At 49.0% G+C, this 22,185-nt stretch overlaps 1 protein-coding gene across 7 annotated transcripts in view; it reads right to left on the bottom strand.

Moving 5' to 3' along the window:
• Window positions 1–22,185, bottom strand: part of LOC100677936 (cysteine-rich motor neuron 1 protein) — a 112,553-nt gene that overhangs the window by 42,681 nt on the left and 47,687 nt on the right. For all 7 annotated transcript variants that reach the window (XM_032598553.1, XM_032598556.1, XM_032598554.1 and 4 more), the window contains one exon: window positions 18,298–18,682. In XM_032598553.1, the coding sequence (XP_032454444.1) occupies window positions 18,298–18,337 (40 nt within the window). In that variant the 5' untranslated portion in view covers window positions 18,338–18,682. The remainder of the gene's footprint in view (window positions 1–18,297; window positions 18,683–22,185) is intronic.

The raw sequence follows: 22,185 nt of genomic DNA on the forward strand, positions 1-22,185 counted from the left end.
CTTCTCATGATATATGAACGACGAGGCGAACCGCATGTTACAGCCAACCGCGGCTAATTCATAGTCCCTTGCGGGAGAGAGAGAAGGGACTGCTGCACTCGTGAACCGCCGACAATGCGAAACCCATATCGGCCAATACGCCGAATGGATTCACACTGCGGTCGAGCTTACCATATTCTCTCTCTCTCTCTCTCTCTCTCTCTCTCTCTCTCTCTCTCTCTCTCTCTCTGTACATATATAACGTCGGTCCGCGATATGCATTAGTCGCGCACCGCAAGCGACGACTTTGTTTTCTCGCTGAACGGATAATGCGATCCGATGCTTATTCTTTCCCATGGTTTCGACGCCGCGTTATTCATCGTATTAGTATAACAATGAAATGACCCGACGCTATAAAAGATATTCGAACATCGAAACGCGCTTAAATAATCGAGCTTTTTCTCCCACCGCAGCCGCAACAAACACGAATCTGCAATCCACGTCCGACAGCTGCAGCAGAACCGTATGTACATGTGTGTGTGTGTGTGTGTGTGTGTCAGAGTCAGTCATATTGCGCAGTGTATTTTTGACGCGAACGTCCCCCGAAATTACTATTTATACGTGTATTTTCCGAGCCGCAAACCACTGACGTCCATCGATTTCCAATCGCTCTCAGAGCTAGAGCTTTCCATCGAGTCTAAAAGCTCGCGGACTCTCTTTTTAAACATCGCCGTGTATATTAGACGTAATCCGAGAGCGATGAAGCGGTCGCACACATCCATCGGAAATAGACATCACAATCGTCGTCTCTGATTATTCGTCTGTGTCAGATATAGAGAGCTGCTCTCGGCCGACCTGTGCTCGCACAGCGAAAGACGATTGGAATACATCGCGTGCATATATACGGACAGGGTGCGCCGGCGCAGCTAATAATCGGACTTACGTAAGGATCAAGACGAGGCTTATTCCTATTGACCTCCTCTCTCCGCGTCAGCTGCGGCTATTTGGGTCAGTCGTCGATACAATTGCCCGATATCAATCCTGCTCTGCTCAGCTCTATATGTATATGCATGTGTACCGGGGCCCTGGACGATTTTTCAGGGAGTATAACCGGCCGGGCGATTTATCATCGTCACTAGGCTTTTCCGCACGGTGCCATATAACTTTTCAATTACCGGCTCATTGGCTGCTCGTAAATTCCCTCTCGGCGATCGCTCGAGCTTAATGCAAATGTTTGTCCGGATCTCCTCCCTCCGACCGCGGCGTCATATGCTTTCATCGTTCGTTATTTTCTCCCTCGCGGAGTCGTCTGTAGACGCCGCCGAAGCTTCTCATCCTCGCTCTCGTGGATTATGACGGAATTACACGTGTAACGAGATTTTTACCGATTCCGATGGAGCCGTTGTGTCTCGTACACTGGGGGATTAAAAAATACGCAGCAGCGGCGCGGCGTAATGATACTCGTGTCGGATAGGGCTGAGAAAAATCCGTTATTGCAGCGCGGCCAACGTTCTTTCTTCTCTTTAACCTTCTTACAAGCGCGAGCGGTAATCGCAGGCCGATAAGTTTTACGACGAAACGACCGGTTAATTCCAAGAGCCGGAGATATAGCAGCAGCAGCAGCAGCGCTACAAATTGCAGGCTGCCGTGCGCACGTCGATAAAAATCCTTCCGATCGATCGCGAGACGTACAAGGACGCCTGATGTATACCGGGGAGAGAATCGGAGTAGGATTTTTCATTCCGAGGGAGAGGCATCCGCTTTATGAGAGAGAAGAAAGGAGAACTGATATGCGAGTAGCAGCTGATTGATACGCGCCTGCTGATGGTGTAATGAACGAAGCTCGAATACGTGTGCTGTATAGTGCGGGCTTATAATGCGGAAGAGAGGCGAATGAGTGGCTGGTGCTCGCCGAGGCAAATCTCGTCGAGTAATTAATGGCCGCGGAATGCGAGCGATTACTTTATTGGCGAGAGACTTGCTGGATGGGGATTTACACCTGCGCGAGAGTCGAGAGGGCTGTGATTAGCCTGCTTAAATCCCGGCGCTGCGTGTATTGCGTATATGCTGTGTACGCAGCGTTGGTCGCTAAGCGAGAAGTGCTGGTGGATTTGTTGAAGTGGTCGTATCGGTTGATAATTTAAACGATTCGAGTATAGAACAGGAAATTCAGATTTTGAGGTTAGACGTCTGAATAATGAAGACCCAATCCACTTCCATGAACTAACTAGACGGAAGACGATCCGACATTCAGCTTCCGCTCCCTCTCCCTCTCTCTCTCTCGCGTTAATGATTACCGACCGCGGATAAAGTCACTAAGAAATCACTAAAAGAATCAAGCAACTCCACTCTCGCCGCTCTATCAATCATGAACATCTCCATTTCCCATCTCGCTGAAAAAAAAAGAAACCCCCCACCCCTTTCACATCATAAAGTCGGAAAGCGAACGACAGTAGTTGTATAGCTCGCTCGCGCTCGAAATATAAAAGCGCGTCTTTTGAAAGCGATCCCCGGCGTCATAACAAGCGGGTGCGCGCTTGCCTTTTAATGGAAAAACGCACAGGTGTGCTGCTCTCGCGACTCTTTCTTCTTTCGTTTCCTGAGAGCTGTACACGCTTTTCATCTTAAGCTAAAAAGGCTTCGCTTCGCGCTTCATGCGGACCAGTTTTAATGGCGCGAACGTGGAAATCCGTTTTGCGACTTGCTTTTTTAGCCGCCGCGGCAACGAATTTAGGAAAACTCTTTTATTCAGCCCCTCGCCCTCCCGTCGAGCGCGAAATTAATTGCAGCGGAACCGAGAGAGGGAGAGAGAGAGAGAGAGCTGGGAAGCTTTATAGTTGGGATTTTATACAAACACGCGCGAGAGAGAGTTTGACGACGTGGCGCATTGAATTACATCCAAAGTGCGAACGAGTTTTACGCGGCACAATTGCTTGTAACGCGCTATTATGCCGAACTTTATAACGCTGCAGGCGGGCAGTGAGAAATGATAAAAAAAAAACGAACGATCGAATCTGTCGAAAAAGCTAGTGCTTTTCGCGCTCGAGCTGGCTAAATAGGGCATAATTCGCTCGGCTGTTAATTATCCGGCGAAATGAACGTTTTCTCCTCTCGCTGTTTTTGAACTCGATTCCGGAGCCACTGCGCTGCTGATTCAATTGCGCGCGGACGGCCGATTCATTCGCGGCGACAAAGCTTTCTATTCAGCTGTATTAGCCGGCGACGCTGTGGTGATTTCGGTATACAGCGCAGACTTTGCCGCATGGAAATGGTAATCGCTTTGAGTCGCGCGGGACAAAAGACGAGAGGAGAGCTTGCACGCGCGAGCGCGTTCGCTGACTGCTGACTGATACGAGAGCGGGCGTTGAATCTTTTTTTTTTTTTTTTGCGCAGTGGGTTTAGGATCACCGTCGTGTTTCTCGTTTCGCAGATATCCTTTCTTTCACTCGATCTTCTTTTGTGTAAGCTGCGAATTTGCATATCCGAAGGGCGTCGCATTGAGCGACATAACCGAAAAATATCTCAATCATCGATAAGCCCGCAGCGGCAAACAAAACGACAATGCAGAGAGAGAGAGAGAGAGAGAGAGAGAGAGAGAGAGAGAGAGAGAGAGAGAGAGAGAGCCATACACGGAGGCAAAGACCGGCGCTCAGCCAGAGTTATTTATTAAAGTCCCGCCACCGACACGCGTATACACGTCGTGCAATGCAAGTATAAACGTACACACCTATACACGCGCGGCGTTATTCCACAAAAGCGACTCGATGGCAGAATGCCAGGAAAGATTTCTCCCGGCGGCGGCGGCAACCGATGCCTTTTCTGAGAGCACCGCGCGACCTTTGAATGCTACACACACACGCGCTGCATTCTTTCGACGTTTGCAAACGTGTATACACTCGGTTCGATCGAGTATCGACTGGCTGATTGGATTTTTGTGTATCAGGTGCGATGATCATCGATCGTGTATAATATTGTAGCTGCATAATCGGATGTCAATGTTAACGTATTCGCTTGCATTCTTCGCTAACGAACTCATCGCGTTTTCTCGATGTACATAGAGCCGAACAGCTGAACTTTCCGATATCGTACGTAATAAATACATAAGCAATACACGTAATACCAGATGCCTAATCGATCGCGGAATACGAAGATAAAACTGCATAGAGGAAAACGGGAACAGCGAAGAGCTTAAAGAGCGCGTAGCGGATTAACAATATCGATCTCCGCCGTGCATTCGAGTTAAGGAACCGACGAAAAAGAAGTCACGCACCGGTCCATATATTCATATAGGCGAAAAGACAGGATTAAGCGCAGCTGCGGAGCCAGTGAATCTTGATTCCGCTCGTTCAGCGTCACGGAAAATTCGAACTTTGTCGAGCTCGCTCGCTCATGACTAATTGACAAAAGTGACGAAATTTTCCGGAGAGACAGAGAAATGGTCGACTTTTCAGCCCTGTTATACTCGTATACACTCGCGAGCGAGCGAGATCTACTTTGCACTTTAATGGAATACGCGATGCGCGCGACGTTGAGGAATATACGCAGGCGGTGATGAAGATGTGGGAGAGAGATTTTTTACGCTGCTGCTTTCGTCGACCCTCGGAGAGTCTATATGATAATGCGCGCAGGTGACAATTAGCGCGAGGCGAGTCGATCTTTAACGTTTCAAAGCGCAGAGGGTATAAATAAAACGGGGGGTAATCGCATTCGTCGTTATTACGCAAACGAATCGGGCTTTGTTTGCCGGCGGGGGGAGCGACATCTTGAATCTAATTTACGGAGAGAGCGCGTGGGGAAAATTCGCGATAAGCGAAATAAATCGCGCGAACGGCGAAAAATTAGACTCGATGCTGATCCGACCTTCGCGCTAAAATCCCTGCCGCGACCCTCTTCGAAACAGCTTTCTCCCCAGCTCGTAGGCCCGAAAAGGAAAAAAAGCGCCGAGAGAAAAAAAAGCCTCCCTCCGCGAAAGCCAGAGCTCGGCTTCTAGAATAAGCGATTCGCATAATTCAAGTATGTCAAAAGCCGTCCGCAGGTACAGGCGTACACGTGAGCGTGAGGTAAGAGAGGCCTGAAAATAGAGGGAGGCACGCGCGCGAATAATTGGCGAGCTTGCGCGCGCTTGCGAGAGCCGCTCTATTTTCGTCGTCGCTTTTGATGCCTGCATCGTGCGTGTAAAGGCTTCCAGCGGAGAGCCGCAAGAGAGGAATTCGAGGCCGTCAGCTGATCGCCGGATTCTTTATATATAGGCGGCTACCGCCGCTCCGTTTTCTCTGCGTGTGTGGGTGGCGATCGAGGAAGCAGCAGAGCTGTTTCGTCGCGCGATCGTTATTGTTTTTGGCACATTATAGAGGAAGAGTTAAACACATCAAAGCGCGTCGTATCGAGGCAATTTCAAACTCCGACAGCAATCGTCGCCCTCAAAGTACAGCATCGAACTCGTTTCGCGCAAACAACGCGTACGCTGCCGCTGGCGAAAAAAAATTTCGAGCATATAAAATGCAGTCGCGCAGCCGAGAAATATTGTCACAAGGCTTTAGCGTCGTCGGAGCGGACGGGAAAATAAGCGAGTCATCGCTGAAAGAGCGAGGGAATATTATCGCGATGCACCGAGCGAAAGTCAAAGCGGTCGTGTAAAAAAGTCCACGCGGCGCGAACTCCAGACGCGTATAAATTGAATTAAGCCCGTGCGTGCGTGCGGGAGTGACGCACACCTGAGAGTTATAATTAAATACACCCTCGGGAGAGAGTTTTATACGCCCTGTACTCTCTTTGTGCGTATATGACAGACGTCGTAATGGACGTCGATAAATCAGCCGGACGCGCCTCGTCATTCGGGCGAGACTTTATGTGTTTTTTTTTTTCGCGAACGATATAGGCGCGGCGCGATCGGGTGTATAATCGATATGGGCGTAGGCAGGTTTTGTTATGCGCCGATCGGAGAGAGGCCTATATGCATCGATTCTACGTACACCCATTGATGCTCGTTCCGAGAAGGAAAGTTCGCGCGAGTGTTTGTAATACCGATCTCTCTACTCGTCGTCGTTACCCGGAAGACACTATTCTGATACTCGCGGGCGGCCGCTCTGGAATTCGAGCGCGGTTACATCAGCACAGCGCGCGGCCGGAATCAATCGTTCGTTTTATTCCCGATGACTAATGGCTCGTCGCTGCCGGCTCTCTCGTGATTTTTCACGATAGGATATCGCTCGCTTCGCGTTTTGTGCAGTATTTTCCGAAAGCTATCGATCAAAATTAAAGCAGCCAGCGTATCATTCCTCGATTATGCGTAAATCATCGTTAGAGTATGAATTTTAGAATAAAAGCCCTGGTAGAAATTGGCCGATTTATAATGGTGTAAAGGCTAAGAACTTGGTGGTTTTGTTTGTCAGTTCTTGTTACAAGATGTACAACGCTTTTTATCCTAGTTCTTTGGCAGTTCTTAGATCGAGCTGTTTTTGAAAAGTAAAATGTCCAAGATAGTTGGTCAAATGACAACGTTTACTTGGCTCGGTTGGCTAAGGCGCGCGGCTATCCTTGTGGATTCGATTTTTCGGATGATTTTTAGCATGCAAATCATTATTCTATATACTTTCGTTAAAAAAAAAAACTCGAATACAAGCCTGCTAGTAATGATTTTTCAATTCTAACCTCGAATCGCCATTAACCACGTGCACCTCTGTGTCGTGTTATTTCGCCAACTATCTTCTGAAGAAAATAGTTCAGAATACTCCATCTAAAAACTGCCAAAGAACTAGGATAAAAAGCGTTACATCTTGTAACAAAAACTGGCGAAGAAAACTACCAAGTTCTGAGATTGACAACCTCAAAACTTCCAAATAACTTACTACCAGGGAGAGCGAGAAAGCCTTTCGGCGATTATATTCTCTCTCGGGCGCAGCTTAATCCGCAAAAGGAGGAGACACTCGCGGTAATCCTCTCTTCCGCGATAGCCGATACTGCAGAAAACTTTCGCCGGGGATAATTCGAGATTAAGGAACTCGAGGCGCGATCGGAAACTGATATTTATAATGTGCACACATTCGTCCGAACGGTGTGTGCTGCAGATTCTTTAATTTTTTGTTTAGTATATTCTGCGAGTCGGTCGCTGTATCGATCTGGGGAATCGACGGGGTCGGCAATTCTCGGATATGGAGCAGTGGTACACACAGACTGACGTTGATAAAGTGTGTCTCTTTGAAGAAACATCTTATTGTCCCGCGGTAGCTCAGTTCTATTTCTGCTCTCGCGATTCTTTATTTTCCCCTCTAGAATTGCTCTAACGAGTCTCAAGGTTACCCCGCGCTCCGTCGGCCTTTTTCATCAATTTATACAGCGAGCTTCCCATCTCTACACCACGAGGCACTGATTGCGCCTACGATATACGTACCAACTGTATACTATATACACAGACATGCGTTTATACATTCAATTTTCTCGAGAGAAACTGGTTCCTGAAGCAAACAGAGTCCACGTATATTAGCATCGTATCGTATCGCGCGCTAAAAGCACACACACAGCGCGCGGCGTTACTTCGCTCGCGCATTTTTGCATTTTAAGCGAGAACCACCGCTGCGGTGTAATATAGACTGCTGCTGCTGCTTTGCGAATTCGGCTGACGTCAGAGAGAGAGAGAGGGAGAGAGAGAGAGAGAGAGAGAGAGAGAGAGAGAGAGAGAGAGAGAGAGAGAGAGCGGGGGAACCGGTTGTGCTTCTCTCCTCTTTTATTTTCGTCGCCGTGTGTCCGGCAAACGAAAACCGCTAGTCCCGGATATATACTTTGAAGCCTCGACGACGACGAGGCTTTGACTCGCGTTTTCTCTCCATGTATACACAGAGAGAGAGAGAGAGAGAGAGAGAGAGAGAGAGAGAGAGAGAGAGAGAGAGAGAGAGAAGGAAGGGATGCTTTGTGCTCCTCGATCCCGCGGAGAGCGCGCATATAGCACGATTTTAAAATATACCGGGAGGCCGCTTTTCATTTAGCTATCCCTCTCTCTCGGGTACATGAGCGGGAAAATCCGACGAGAGCCAAGATGAAGTTGTCTCCTATAGTCGAGGGAAAAAGAGCGAGAGCCACTCGCTCCTCTGCATATATCTATATAGTATACAGGAGAGAGAACTGAAGTCTCCGGCGCTGCACAATACGTAATCCTGATGATGGGAAAGGACGAAGGTTTGCTCGCGTAATGGCATTAATCCATGCCGAGCGAGAGCTGCGCGCAGCTTCGTTGTTTATCCGTCTTCTGTTTAATTTCCTCTTTTGACGTTCTCGTTTCCGCGCTTCTCTCCTCCTCGGCAGCTGATCGATCCGCGAGAAAAAAGAGCGACGGATAGTAGTAGTAGTAGTAGTAGTCGGCTCCGTCGAGTCTCATTATATATATCTATAGGAACCGGTCTTCGTCGCGGCGGCCATTCATCAGCGAACCGGTCGCTGCAGCAGCTACTGTTTTCGAGAGAGAGAGAGAGAGAGAGAGAGAGAGAGAGAGAGAGAGAGAGAGAGAGAGGCGATGAAAAAAGAGCAACGACGGCGATTTAAAGTCTCTGCACCTGCTACCGTTGCGCACAGCAGCAGCGGAGGTATGAATTAAGCCGCTGAGAGAGGAGAGCTCCTGCATATAATATGGGACAGAGGAGAGGATTGAATTAAGTCGCTGCGCCTGTATCTTCCGAGTCTCACGAATCTTTCATTTCGCGGAGAGGGAGAAACGATTCGCTCGACTCTGTGTGTCTATAGAAGATAATAAACGCGTATCAGCCATATATGGTACACAGTTGCGCGTAATCGACGTCGTTAATCACCATCGTAAACCACACGCGCGCGTAGCGTCGTTAATCATAATTTTATTAAAACCGCGACGCGGCGGTTCTGTAAGCTGCTCTCAAAACGCGGAGAATCGTATACGTAATCCATTTCCTTTGTTTCTCACCGAGCACTAACTACAGAATCGAGAGAGAGAGAGAGAGAGAGAGAGAAAGAGAGAAGCTTCCTTGATTTTCTTTGAGGAATACGAGCGGACTTTGAGGGCTTGATTTTACGACACCCGCCGACGCTTCGTTAATTAAAACGAAATCGCCGAGCGATCGAACTTTGCTTTCCGGCTCTGCTACACAGAAGAAGAAGTGTCGAATCTCGAGCCGCTTTCTGTTTGTACTTGGTCGAGGTTACGGAGGAAAAAGATGCATCATCAGAAGCCGTAAAAGAAAGTAATTCCCGGCGATTACCATTACCGTAAAGCTACGCGCGCGGAGAGACGAAAAAAAACCAGCAGGGAATTTTCGAGCGGACGGATAATAAAACGCGAGAGCGATTCTGGTATCGCGCGCGGAAGATGGAACGAAATAAAAGATAAATCGCCCCCAGGGAGAGAGAGAGAGAGAGAGAGAGAGAGAGAGAGAGAGAGAGAAGCCGCATAAAAAGAACGACGGAGTATATAAGGCGGCGAAAAAAGCGCGTATGCAAATGTCTGCGTATACACTCGCGGTATTCCAAATAATAATAATAATAATGCTAGCGCAGGGGCAGTTATTTCGTTGCCCGCAAGCGGAGAGGTATGCGAGGAACTCGGGAGGGATGGATGACGCATTGTGATACAGTTGTGAAACGGACGTGACGCGCTGTGTGGGTGGTGGTATGCTGCGCATAAATTTGTCGGATGCGTTGCTTTCTTTTTGCAGAATTTTTTCCCCGCATTGCTGTGTGCGGCGCGCGATTGCGGCGGAGCTTGACTGATTGCGCAGGGGAAGGAATTTTCGAGCAAAGTCTCGATTTAGGAACATTCGTAGCTTCCTCTATACTATCATTTTTCAAAATCCAGGCTCGTGTCATCAGATACGCGCGATCCCCTCATCAAGCCCACGTGGAACACTCCCACAGCACAGCAGGCATCAACATCGTTCTCGCTTTAATTACATCCGAAATCGCCGTGTTATCCTCTCATGACACTCGAGTCCACGCGATCGTCCAGTCATCCAGTCACTTTAACACCGCAGCCGCAACCCTCCGATCGATCGCGCCGAAAAAAAAGGAGAAGACGAAGAGCCGAGCCGAGAAGAAAAAAAACTCTACTATATAGCTCGTCTTTATGTCACTGCTGCGCTGTTCGCAACGAAATCCGACGAGTCAGCCTGACGGTGTCTTCTTTCCCTCCGCCACGTGTGATGTGTGTCTCGACGACGACTCGTCCTCGGTACTATTATGCGCCGCATCGAATCGCGTGTTATATTTATAGCTGAGACACACATGAGCGAGAACACTATACAGTCGAAATGCAATCGCGGCTCGTCAACGTCGACTGCACGAGCTTCGTTCGCTGCTCGTAAATATGTATACAGCGCCGCGCAATTAGCCACGCGTAAACGAGTTTTCTTTATAGGCTATGTCGCTGCGACGACCACGGCGTGTACAGCTTGTAATGTTATGCCGCTGAACCACCTTGAAATTTATAAAAAGGGCACTTTTTGCGCGCCGAGCTTGCGGGACCTTTGGAAATTGCGAGTTTATGAGCCGTTTTGAGCTCGTTGCTCTTGTATTTTTTTTAGCGCGTATGCAAATGAAAAATCCGGGACGCCTGTGTGTGTGTGTGTGTGTGCGGGGGAATAAAAATACCACCGCGTGGTTTGTATATAGAGGGAAATAATCCCTTTTCAGCGTCACTGACAGTTACAAGCGTCGAAGCCCCACAATAACGATCATCCGTACGATCGCGCAGGTGCCGTACACATTTCAGAATCACTCAATCAACGTCCAAACGATCATCATTGTCCCGCGAGAACCTCGCGTTAAACTACACCCACGCACACGCACACATACACGCGATCGCCATCGTCTCAATTAGCAAAGGCGGCTCCACCTCTACTAAGAACTCCGTGTCGTCCCAAAAAAGGCCATACACGGTGATACCTATGGGGAGAGAGATACAATCGCGGGTGTCGTACAGCGAAAAGAAAGAACAACAGCACGTCTCTCGTGTACTGCTTTGTGTCCCGCGGCGGCGCGTTTATGAATAATGGAGAACGATTTGTACGGTGCCGGTCGGTTTAATGCGATTTTCTTGTTAATGCCTGCGCGCTGCGCACTTAATTGCTGTACACGAGAGCGAGAGGGAGAGGGGCAACAAGTTGGCGTGTGCCGAAAATAGAGCGCAGTAGTTACACGTATGCGAGTCGGGGTGTGAGGTCGTCGATCGGCATGATTGACTCTAATATACCGGGAAGACTAATTTCGCTTCGTTGAGAGGTACACGTACGTGCTGGAATTCCCTCTCGTTATATATATATATATCGGAGCTTCGATTTGGAAATACACTAATCGGCCTGAGTCAGAGATAAAAACTGCAGCGTCTTTGTTCGCAACAATGTGTGGGACGCGTAATTCGATATTAGAAACACTTATCTCGAAAGAGAGACGGCAGTGTGTCGCGTCAATATTTGCAACGGGCTCTCTTTTTATTAGAATATTGACCTCCCGTCACTCTCTGTGTGTGTCTTATACATGCACACACTTATCGGTCGGTTCGCCCACGTGTAGTGTGCAGGAATGTCCCTCTCGCCGATCAAGGTCTTTTTGTCTCTCTCTCTCTCTCTCTCTTTTCGTGTCGTCGCGGTCTCCGCAATAGAAAAAAAAAATAATAACAAGGAGATCGAGGTGAGAGGATCACCCGACCCGCATCTCGCACCGAGAGCTCGATTAAACGATCGATATCCCGCTAATTGCCAGCGGAGCTTCTTTCTTCGTATCTATACGCGCGAGAGAGCTGCTTCTCTCTCATTCTCACTTTTCGCGATAATTATTGTCGGCGAGCGTGACTGTGTTGTGCGGTACACCGTTAACGTCAGCGGGAGATGCAAATCGCTCGAGCACAAAGAAGACCCCCTTTCCGGAGAAATTGTCTCGGAGAAAAGGGGGGTGTATGTATAGAGGAAAGCGAAAGAGCTCCGTATATACCTATACACCGCGGAGATTGACTGTGTGAGGGAGGACGATTTACTGCCGGACCGAGAAACGACGAGGGACGTTATAACGAGGGTGTAACGACGCGTCTTGGACGTTCGCACTACTCTCGAGCTGTATAGTGCGGCGGAATAGAGTTTGGCATGTGTACTCGAGAGAGTTGGGTGTTTCTTTTATATAACGTCGAGGAGGACGGAAGACGCTATGAAGATGGATCGATATGTGCGGGCTGGTCGCACCTGAGCATAATTGCGGAGAGTCGCGTGTGTGTGTGTGTATACACTCCGGGCAATAAAATTTGACAAACAGTTTACTTTTTCTCGAGAGGGCCGCTGTTATGCGCATCTCGTCGGAGAGAGGAGACTTTTTCCAGGTAATTTAACCGCTGCATCATTACATCTCTTATCTTCTCCGATCCTCCGACGGCGACGGCGTCTTCTTTCGTTATTACGCGTCTCCCCCCTCCCCTGCCATCCCTTTATACTTGCGTAGCTCCATTATTCCGTCTCGCGGCGCTCTGTGTTCCTCTGGAGAAAAACTTTTAGATATCTGCAGGGCTTTACGAGCCTCGACGTATATATACACACGGGATCAGAGTTTTTCTCCACTGCATCAGCGGTGCCACCTGACTCTCGTTTGCATACGTCGTCTTGGGTCTGTGGCGAGTGTTTATTTACATCAGCTGAGATAGTCGAGGCGAAAGAGCAAAGCGCGGCGGTGCATTAATCCGCGTGGGTGTACGAAAAGTAGCCTTCATGAATTTTAATTAGCAAAGTATACAAACAATATTCATCATCCCGAGAGCACAGTGCAACAAATCGAGTTTCGAGCCCATTGTGCGTCTGGAAAACTCATTATCATCTGCCTCTTGATTATACGAATCCTTGCGCCCTCGCTGAGAATAAGTCTGATAGCTCTCGGCTCGAGTATAAAAGCGCGCCGAGGTACAAGACAACGAGAGAGAGTCGGGAGGAAATAAAATCGATCAACAAAGACGCGCGCCGGTCCCTCAAGGGGGCTAAGACTCGGAATTAGGACACAGTGCGACGACGAGGCGGCGCAAAAAGAAGAGATGGGATTAGCTGACGATGCAAATAATACCGCGAGGGGGTGGGGGGGACAGAGAGACATTGTAAATTGCCGTTCGTAAAACGCAACGAGTTCTTCGACGCTGCTCTCTGCTCCGCGCTAAATGTTCGGGCAAGCAATATTAAGCGCGAGCGAGAGAGAGTTCAAGTCCAAGGTTTGTTTGACCGGACGTTTCTCCCTCATGCTCTCTTTCTTCACTCGTAAAAATTAGCGAGAAATGCGCGCGTGTGTGATGTATCAGCTGTTTGGCCTCTGCCGAGCCAAACATCGTTAATTTCTCTCCCGTCGGTATTTCTAGAGCGTAGGCGTGCGCGCATTGTCGCTATGTGCTTCTCTCGAGATTCCAGTGATATTTTTACCAGAGGAGAAATAAGGCGCGTCGGTGTGTGTAAAAATCCCATCGCGCGATTTTATTGCATTTTAAAAAGCCCGCCCCGCTGTCGGGGATGAGGAGAGGGACACATCTGCGCGTCTTTCCTCTCTCACGGCTTCTTTTTGTTCCCGCACGTGATGCGTACGCGATCGGAGGAGCCCAGTAACCCAGTGTGTCGGCGTTTTGATTGGACGGAGGGACTCTGAGAGCGACGGCCTTCTGGGACTGGAGAAAGAGTTCGTAAATCATGTTTCGGGTTCATTAAGCTAACGACGCTTTTTTTCTTCTTGTTTACTTTACACACGCTGTAGAAGCGAATCTCTCGCGTTGGTTGCTGTAAACGGAATTGCACGTCAATTGCACTTGATCTCTGCCAAACCCGGCAAACAAACAATTAATAATAAGCCAGCCGAAACCCTGTCCGGATTCGCCTAATTCAATTCGGATGTCGCGCGAAATAATTCTGCCCTCTCTCAGCTTTCGAGAAATATTAGCCATCAGTCAGCCGAGTGAATATGCTCCGGTAAATATAAGGATCCTCCTCCTCAGAGGAAGATGAAAGAGCATCGGCTATACTCTCGCGTGTACCTTGAAGAGAAGAATTTTCAGCGCAGTCCATGGTATAGGTACCTCGTCAGGGACGAGGAGGTTAATTGGAGCGCGAATTAAAGCAAACATATAACGCGGAGATCACGTCATGCAAGAAGGGATAAAGGGGCCACGTGAATTTCGGCTGGACTGCGTATCTACGGGTAGTCGTTCCGCACGGCGGTGATCGCCGATAGCGCGGAACGAGGCCGTGACGCGATCATAAATGCGAGTGCGCGTTGCGTATTATAGCCTCGCTCTGTGCTGTAAGCGGGATTTCGCGTGGGCTTATTTGCTGGTGTAAAAATATGAGTCGACTGGTACTGTGCATGAGTGGATTGCTTATCGGAGTATAATAAAGAAGTGTATCACTAACGATTGGTAAACTGCACCAGAATCAAACTATTCTTCGGCAGCATACGCTCGCAGCTGCTCTCGAATTCCGAGACCAGACTCTACAAAATCAATCTGGCATTTAGCCACACGCGATAAATCTCTCTCGAATCTCATGTATAATTCATCCACTCCCTCTCCTGATTTTTCGCGCGAGTATTTTCCACATGAACTACCACCGTATAACACGCGTCGCATCGGCACAGGGTCGCTAGAAAAATCTCTCTTCTCTCTATACATATACAGCAACAGTTGCCGCAGAAGTTACACACGCGCGCGCGCGCGATAGAGAGCCACGAACTATTCCAACAGCGGCGGCGCCGCGAACCTTATTCAAAGCTGATCCATCGTAATCCCCTCGGTTATCCGCGATTACCCGGCAACTAGAACAGCGGCTAAACGCTTCTCCCTCTGTCTCTCTCTCTCTCTCTCGCGCGCGGCGGCGGCAGCTGCGCAAAGAGGAAACTGCAAAGGTATTCAATCTCGATCGACTCGCGGCGATTAACTTCGAACCGAGATATTACGTGCCGCCAATGCTGCTCTACACTTTGAAGATAAATTCACGGTGTCGATCACTCGTCTTTTAACCATTCTTGTATGTATAGCTTCGGGGCCGATGATTGATCGTCGAGTGAGTCTCTGAAAATTCCTATCCCGCGGACACTAGATACGCGGCGCGCGACAAGTAATTAGCCGAGCTTTTGCATATTCAGGATCCGCGCGTCGAGGGTAAATAAAGCGGGAGAGAGTGAGGCTGTACGACACGGTGTTATTGAATATTGATGCCGGGGAATAATAATAAGAGTGCCCCCGTCGTCTATCGTTATGACACTATCCCCGAGAGCACGTTTAGTCGCGTGCAATTACGTCAATTTGTGTAATCGCCGCGGAGAGAGACGCTGTACATCAGCGCACCTGACTCTCTCTCTCTCTCTCTCTATCTGACGATGTAGCCGTTGTGTATATGCGTGTACGTGTGGGTATAGTAGATGATGATGATGATGCGGCGGGTCGTTTTTCTAGGCGAGTTTATAAATGAGCTGAGAGAGAGATGATTGTTGTTTGCATGGGTAATTGCGCGGACGCGTGGATAAAGATGTTTGCTGCCGATTATGTGTGTGTGTGTGTAAGCGCTGCTGATGAATTTGCTTGTTTGAATCTTGGCTGATGCGTCGCTTGATTGTATTTGATTAGAGACCGAGTCGCAGCTCGTGTATCATTACTTCGTTATCGCCTCGTCAGATTTATAGAATATTCGATTGGAATGTTTATCTGAAAATAACTTTGATAAACTTGTACGAACATAAGAGCTCGCCTCAAGTTCAAATCACACGCAGACGCTTACAATAACAGCTTCCAGATAGAGAGATATCGAGCCAAGTTATAATCATCTCTCCGGTCGATAACACACTTAGGCAACTTATACACATCAATCGATCAGAATTTCCTCTCTGTATGCATACGTACCTACACCGGCGTGTATAATTATACCGCCTCTAATCTCCCGTTATACTGCCCTCGACTCGGCAATCCAGCTCGGCCGCGAGAGTTAATTAAATTTTTTAATTAATACTTTCCCCTCGCGTGTCGTCGTCGTCCGCGATCAGCGTCGGCGAGAGAAAAAAAATCAACGACGCGGAAACCTCTCGCGAAAGCTGGCAATAAAAGAGAGCTGCCCGAGATTTGCACAGTATAAAAGTCCTTCTACTAATTATTCCAGGAAATTCATAAGAAGAAGTGCGCGATAAGAGCCTGCCGCGGACGTGAGGCTCTGATGTATGTCCCCCCGGCGCGTATATAATACTCGAAAATTCCAAGCGCGATACACACGCCAGCGACGGCCCATTCGTTAGCCAATTATCACAGCAGCGGAGAGAGCGAGTGCAAAAAGCACAACGCGCGTTTATATTCTCACAGAGAGTTGCAGTGCGTCGGGGAGGGGCGGCTCTCGAGTCGTTATAATTGGCCGGCGCTGCGACGACGTGCTCGTGACACTCGAATAAGAATCGCCAAACAATGCTCTCCGACCCTTACGCGTCGTATATTACGCCGTTGTTTAGCCGCGGTGTGTGTATTTCTGAATTAAAGTCCCGACGAGAGCGACGAAAAAATGACTCTTTTCCTCGGTGAAATTCCATACGAGGGGAAACAATTTTTTTGATTTCGATCTCCCGTGCGTACAGAGAAATGGATACGAGTGTCGGGAGGGGATTTTTTTTCGAACCGGAAAACTATTTTTTTTTTTTTTTTGGCTGATGCGCAAATTCGTCGCGCTGAGAAAGAGCGCATTATACAGCTAGATCGTCTGATATTTCCGAGAACGCGAAGAAGGCAAGCCGCGCGGAGTAAGGCGACACTTACTCTCACGAGAGTATTGCGCAAGCGACGAGTGTGTGTGTGTGTAACGGTCATTTCACTCGGTGCATCGTCGCGTACTACACAGACGCGGAGAAGAGAAGAAAAAGCGAGCCGACGCTGTCCCAAGGCCGCAGAGATCCTACGTATACGCTCGAGTTCGAGGCGTCCGTTTTGTGCTCTCTTTGAGTCGAGCCGCTAATTCGTGGGGAATATAACCGACAGCCAAAGGTCGTATCATAGGCCCGACACGTGCGAGCTACTCCCACGTCTATCCGCACGTCTCTCATCATCGCTTTTGTCCCAGAGTCTCGAGTGGAAATCGCTCTCGGGAAGAAGAAGAAAAAATATATTGAACGCCTCGTGTTTTTCTTAGGAGAAGCATCGACGGGGGCGAGTATAGCCGATGATTTATCGCGATGCAGCGTTGATTGACTGGAATTGCTTCCAATCGAGTCTACCATCTTCTTCAGCACCTACAGAACGGCGGGAGAGAAAAAATTTCAAGCGCAGCGCTTTCGGTGTGTAACAAAGGCGAGAGAAGCGTCAGCGAATAAAACGCGACCCAGAAATATCCGTCTTCATAAATTTCTGCGCTTTACACCCTCTCCAAGCGAGAAAAATTTTTTAGCGGAAAACAATTACCGCTAGAGAGAAAGAGAGAGAGAGAGATGAGAAACGAGCGGCTGTCGATCAATCGCGTCTCTATCTCTCGGACATGCAAAGTAGGCTTCTTATACGCGAGGAATTTGCTTAAAGACAGGAGGAGCCTCGTCCGTGCTCCCGGGAAATTTACGCCGGAGCAGCGGTAAGTTATGCGCGCAATAAGTGTCGGCTGCTGCTGCTGCTGATGCTTCTCCTCTAAAACCGGTTACTGCAGCTATACGTATATCCTCCTCGTGTGTGTGTGTGCGAAGGGATACGCGCATACGCGCGAACGTTAATTAACCGCAGCGAGGGAGAGCAGTGCGGTTATTCTCTCCGAATCGGATCGATCCTAGCGGCGTGCGTGGCGACAAGTGGGTCAGCTGCGCGAATCTCTTCTCTCGAGAAAGTCGTCGTCGCCGCGAGAGTGTGTGCGAGAGAGTACAAGGGGCCTTATATGGTCGGGTATTGAGAGGAGGACGAAAATAAGTGCGCGTTCTTCGGAGGGTCACGTCGTCGACGAGCGGTTTCTTTGGTCCGCGACCGAACGTATATACAGCGTTACACGGCGTAGAGAAAAACAAAAAGTCCGTCGACGCGTCGAACAAGAGCTCGCGCCTGAATCGGGGCGAAATAAAAAAGGTTATCGTCGTCGTTATCCTGCCCTCGGAAAAAAAAAATCCAGCGACACACGCAAAACTGCGCGAGTTTTTCCAAGCGTAAACGCATACCTGCAGCGCAGCTCTCATTACGCGTCGTTCTCTCTCTCTCTCTCTTTTCCGCAGAGGCATTTTTCCCTCTGAAATGTCCCGCTGGAGGAAGCATTTGCCCAGAGTAAACGCGTCGACGACGAGGAGGAAGAAGAACGAGAGAGCTCTCTCTCTCTCTCTCTCTCTCTCTCCGCTTTGCGCGCGTATATAACTCACCGAGCAGGCAAAAGAGCAGGAGAGCGATTCCACGTCGCATTGTGCTGTTTCTGAATTTCCTCAGCGGGCTTGATGACGGAGTCCTCTCTCTCTCTCGTGGCGCGATGCTTCACATCATCGGGCTGCGATCATCCGCGGCACACTCTCCGTTCGTCGCACTGGCTTGTATCAGCGAGTTCTAGCCGGAAGACACTCCGCGAACTGTCATCGCACGATTGTTTTTTTTTTTTAATTCTACTGTTCGAGCACTAGATCTTCCTCTCGCGCGCAGTCTCTTCCGTTTACTGCGCTCGCTCGGATTCGCTTTGGGTGAGCGGATCGGAGCGCACTTCTCAGTCGTCCCACGTTGCCGAGGACTCCAGCCGGTGCGTCCGGGCTCGGGCTACTGCAAACAGACAAAAATTTCTCGCATTATTCGTTTGTCGGCTGTGTGCGATGGAAAAATAATCGCTGATGCCTAAAAAGCCTAAAGGCTATTAAATATTCGACTTTTAAAGTTACTCGCTAAAAATCGACGAAGCGAAAGAAACAGCTGCGCGCGGATCCGAGGTAATTTGCAAACTTTCAGCTCCATCCGCCCGTCCTCACATATAATCAACTTTCCAAACAGCCTCGACTTTATCATTTTTCCAAAAGGAGTGTCGTTCAATCAACAATCGGCGGATAGTATCAATCGCAACAAGTTTCCTAGAGAAGCCGGAGAGCCCTGAGAGCATTTTCCTCTCTCGCTTATCAGCAAACTTATCGATCCGCTCGCGCGCGCAAACTTTCGCACGAGCCTCTCCGTGTAACCCGACACCCGGTCTAACGAACAAAGTTGGAGGTATCTCCTCTGCAAAAAAAAAAAAATGAGAGAAGTCCTCCACTCTGAGAGAAAAAAATCTCTCCCTCGGCATAAATGATTCGAATAAGCTGTTAAAAGTGCGATTTTATCGTCGTGCGCCTATGAAAAATCGCACTTTTCCAAACTCGTGTACACTTTTCCCATTCATCCGCGTCGCGCGCGATCGACTGCTCGGCCAAGTTTCTTCTGCGGGGCTTCTTCGGGACATTTTAATTTCTCATAGAAGTGGCGCTCGACTTGTATGTTTGCAGCTATATGTGCAGGCAAATAAACAACGTAAACTAGCGCGTCTCAGTACACACTGTGTTATACACTCGAGGTACTATTCCAGAAAAGTTGGATGCGTGCGTGTGTACTCTCCGCTGGCGAGCGGCGAGTCCATTAAGTGTCGGCCCGTCAAGACTCGCGAGCGCAAATATTATCTCAACCGTCCGCGTCACGTTTCTCTCTCTCTCTCTCTCTCTCTCTCTCTCTCGGTAACACAATGCCTCGCCCTTCCACTCGTTTTTTCCTCTCTCTCCCCTCCCGCCGCAACGTCGACCTGTTACTCTTCTATAGCTCACGCGGATGGATTATCGATTTGTATTTCAATAGGCCGATGCGCGTAATTGCGAAACGCGCCAGGGGATTCATTAATATTTTATGACAAGTCCATCGGTTAGACGATTAATGAAGCATTATACAGGTGTCAAATAATTCCTTCTCCCTCGCCCCGGCCGATGAATTATGCAACGAGACACACAACACGCCGATATATAAATTAGCTTCTTCTCGACCGAGATGATTTACAAACTGCATCCTTGAGCCTGTGTAACGTATTGTGCCTCGTTTTGGCTGGTATTACACACTTTCTCTCTCTCTCTCTCTCTCTCTCTCTCTCTCTCTCTCTCTCTCTCTCTCTCTCTCTCTCTCTCTCTCCGCAAAGAGCGTTTTTTTCCATCGGTGACGTCAGTATAGCGCACAGCTACGCGCGGTATATTTGCAGTTTTAGCGCCGGAAAAATTTCGAGCCTTTGAAGCTTCGCTCGCGTGGGCATATTGTATCGATGGCGCTTATACGAGTTTGCAAATACCCGGAGGTCTCGTATAAACACTGACTCATGTTACCCGTACACACACACACGCACACGCCTCGTTGCATTACACGCGTCATGGATCCTTCGGCACACGAGCTTTTTTCCCATCGCAGCGAAAATAATTGCCGAAGCACCTAATCACTCCACATCGCTTCAAATTGACTTAGTTAACGCGGGTGACGCTGCGCGAAATATAATAACGTACGCGATCGAGTCTCCATACTCTAGTCCGAAAATTCACAGCACAAGCCATTAGCCCGAAACGAGTTACGAAAATTTGAGACTCGTTAATTGCGCGACACACGACCTCGATTAAAGCGTCGAGTCTGCTCATCTACATTATACTTCGCGCTGAGCAAACTCTCTGCCATCTTGTGTCTATAGACTCTCGCTCGTGTGTGTATGTGTGTATCAGCTATATACGCATAATGTAGCGCAACTGCGCGGACACCGAATTACGCAGCCGAACACGGGGGAAAAACTACTTGGCGCGCGTTTTATTTTCGCGGATTTCCATGCATATGCGCGAATAAGAGCGAGAGTAGAGGCGAGGCGGTGAGTAATGCCTCGCGGAAATTAATACGGAAGGCGCTATCTTTACGGCGGACGAGCTGCGCAGAGCTTTATCAGCGATAAGAGGAGTGTATTAGGTGCGCGTTTTTCTTCAAATTAAAATCCGAGAGAGATTACCGCACAATCGTCACCGGACAGATATCATCGAGCGAAGGAGCAAAAGAACATAACAGCGTCTGAGTAGAGAGAGAGAGAGAGAGAGAGATAAGCATCGGTCCGATACAGTCAAGCTCCTCGCTCGCTATAAATACCCTCACGACGACGATTACGGGAGTATAATAGCGCAGAGCCTCGCGAGCGATAAGCGCGCGCATAATCCTTCCGCGAATCCCGGACCTCCTCCAGAGGTCCCCGCACGACTAGCGCACAATGCACTACACCGTCGTCGTCTTCCCTTCGCTCTTATCTCCTCTCGGCGTACAGATATCATCGCCACGAGAGAGCTCGTCTCTCTCTCTCTCTCTCTCTCTCTCTCTCTCTCTAAACACAGTCCGGCGATAAATCATACGCACACGTAGGTATAATACACTCTCGGTATTCGTCTATTTCGAGTGTGCGACTTTTTTTCGGAACGTGCCGCTCGGCCAAAACACAACACGTCGGCGTGTGAAGGAGAGAAAGTCGTGTGTGGCGCCAGTCGGATCGCGTTGTGTATACGCAGCTTCGTTTCCGGAAAATTCTATTTTCGCCGTGCGGCGCTTCCGGTCGCGGAAGTCGAGGCGTTCGAGGAAAAAAAGCGAGAATATACACTTGTTGCTGTATAATTAATCGAGAGAGAGAGAGAGAGAGAGAGAGCATTTTTTTGTCTCCATAGAGCAACATCAGCAGCGAAGCACCTGTGTCCAACCCTCGTCATCTTCATTCCCTCGCAGATGTGTCGGGCTGAAGCGCTAAAGAAGCGGTTCTCTCTCTCTCTCTCATAGCTCGCGAGAGTCGGAAATGAGAGCTCAAGTGCGCAATTTGTCAACCGGCGGGGCGCGACCCACTTTCCTCTCTCCGCTGTATGAAAGAGCGCGAGAGAATGCTCTGGCAGTCGTCCCGGAGATATCCGAATTTGATTTCCATTCGGCTGCAAAGTCGGCTTAACGAGGAGCCCGTAAATTTCTCTCCGCGAATTATTTAAGATTATATTCGCCAAGCCGATGACATCACACTCATAGCAGCTGTATATAATCGCGTGCGCGTAATTGACTGCGCGGGAAAAATTGCTTATTGGAAACTTCAATTATGGAAAAAGCGGACAATAGCTTGCGTCACTCGAGAGAGCGGTGTAAAAGTCGCAGCGAGTTAGCGCGAATGTTAATGGATCGTTGAGCTGCGCGGCGCAATGATAAACGACGCGAGCGGCAACGACGACGATCCTCCGAGAGAGAGAGAGAGAGAGAGAGAGAGAGAG

Source organism: Nasonia vitripennis, chromosome 3, assembly GCF_009193385.2.
Source record: "Nasonia vitripennis strain AsymCx chromosome 3, Nvit_psr_1.1, whole genome shotgun sequence".
Lineage (NCBI taxonomy): Eukaryota > Metazoa > Arthropoda > Insecta > Hymenoptera > Pteromalidae > Nasonia > Nasonia vitripennis.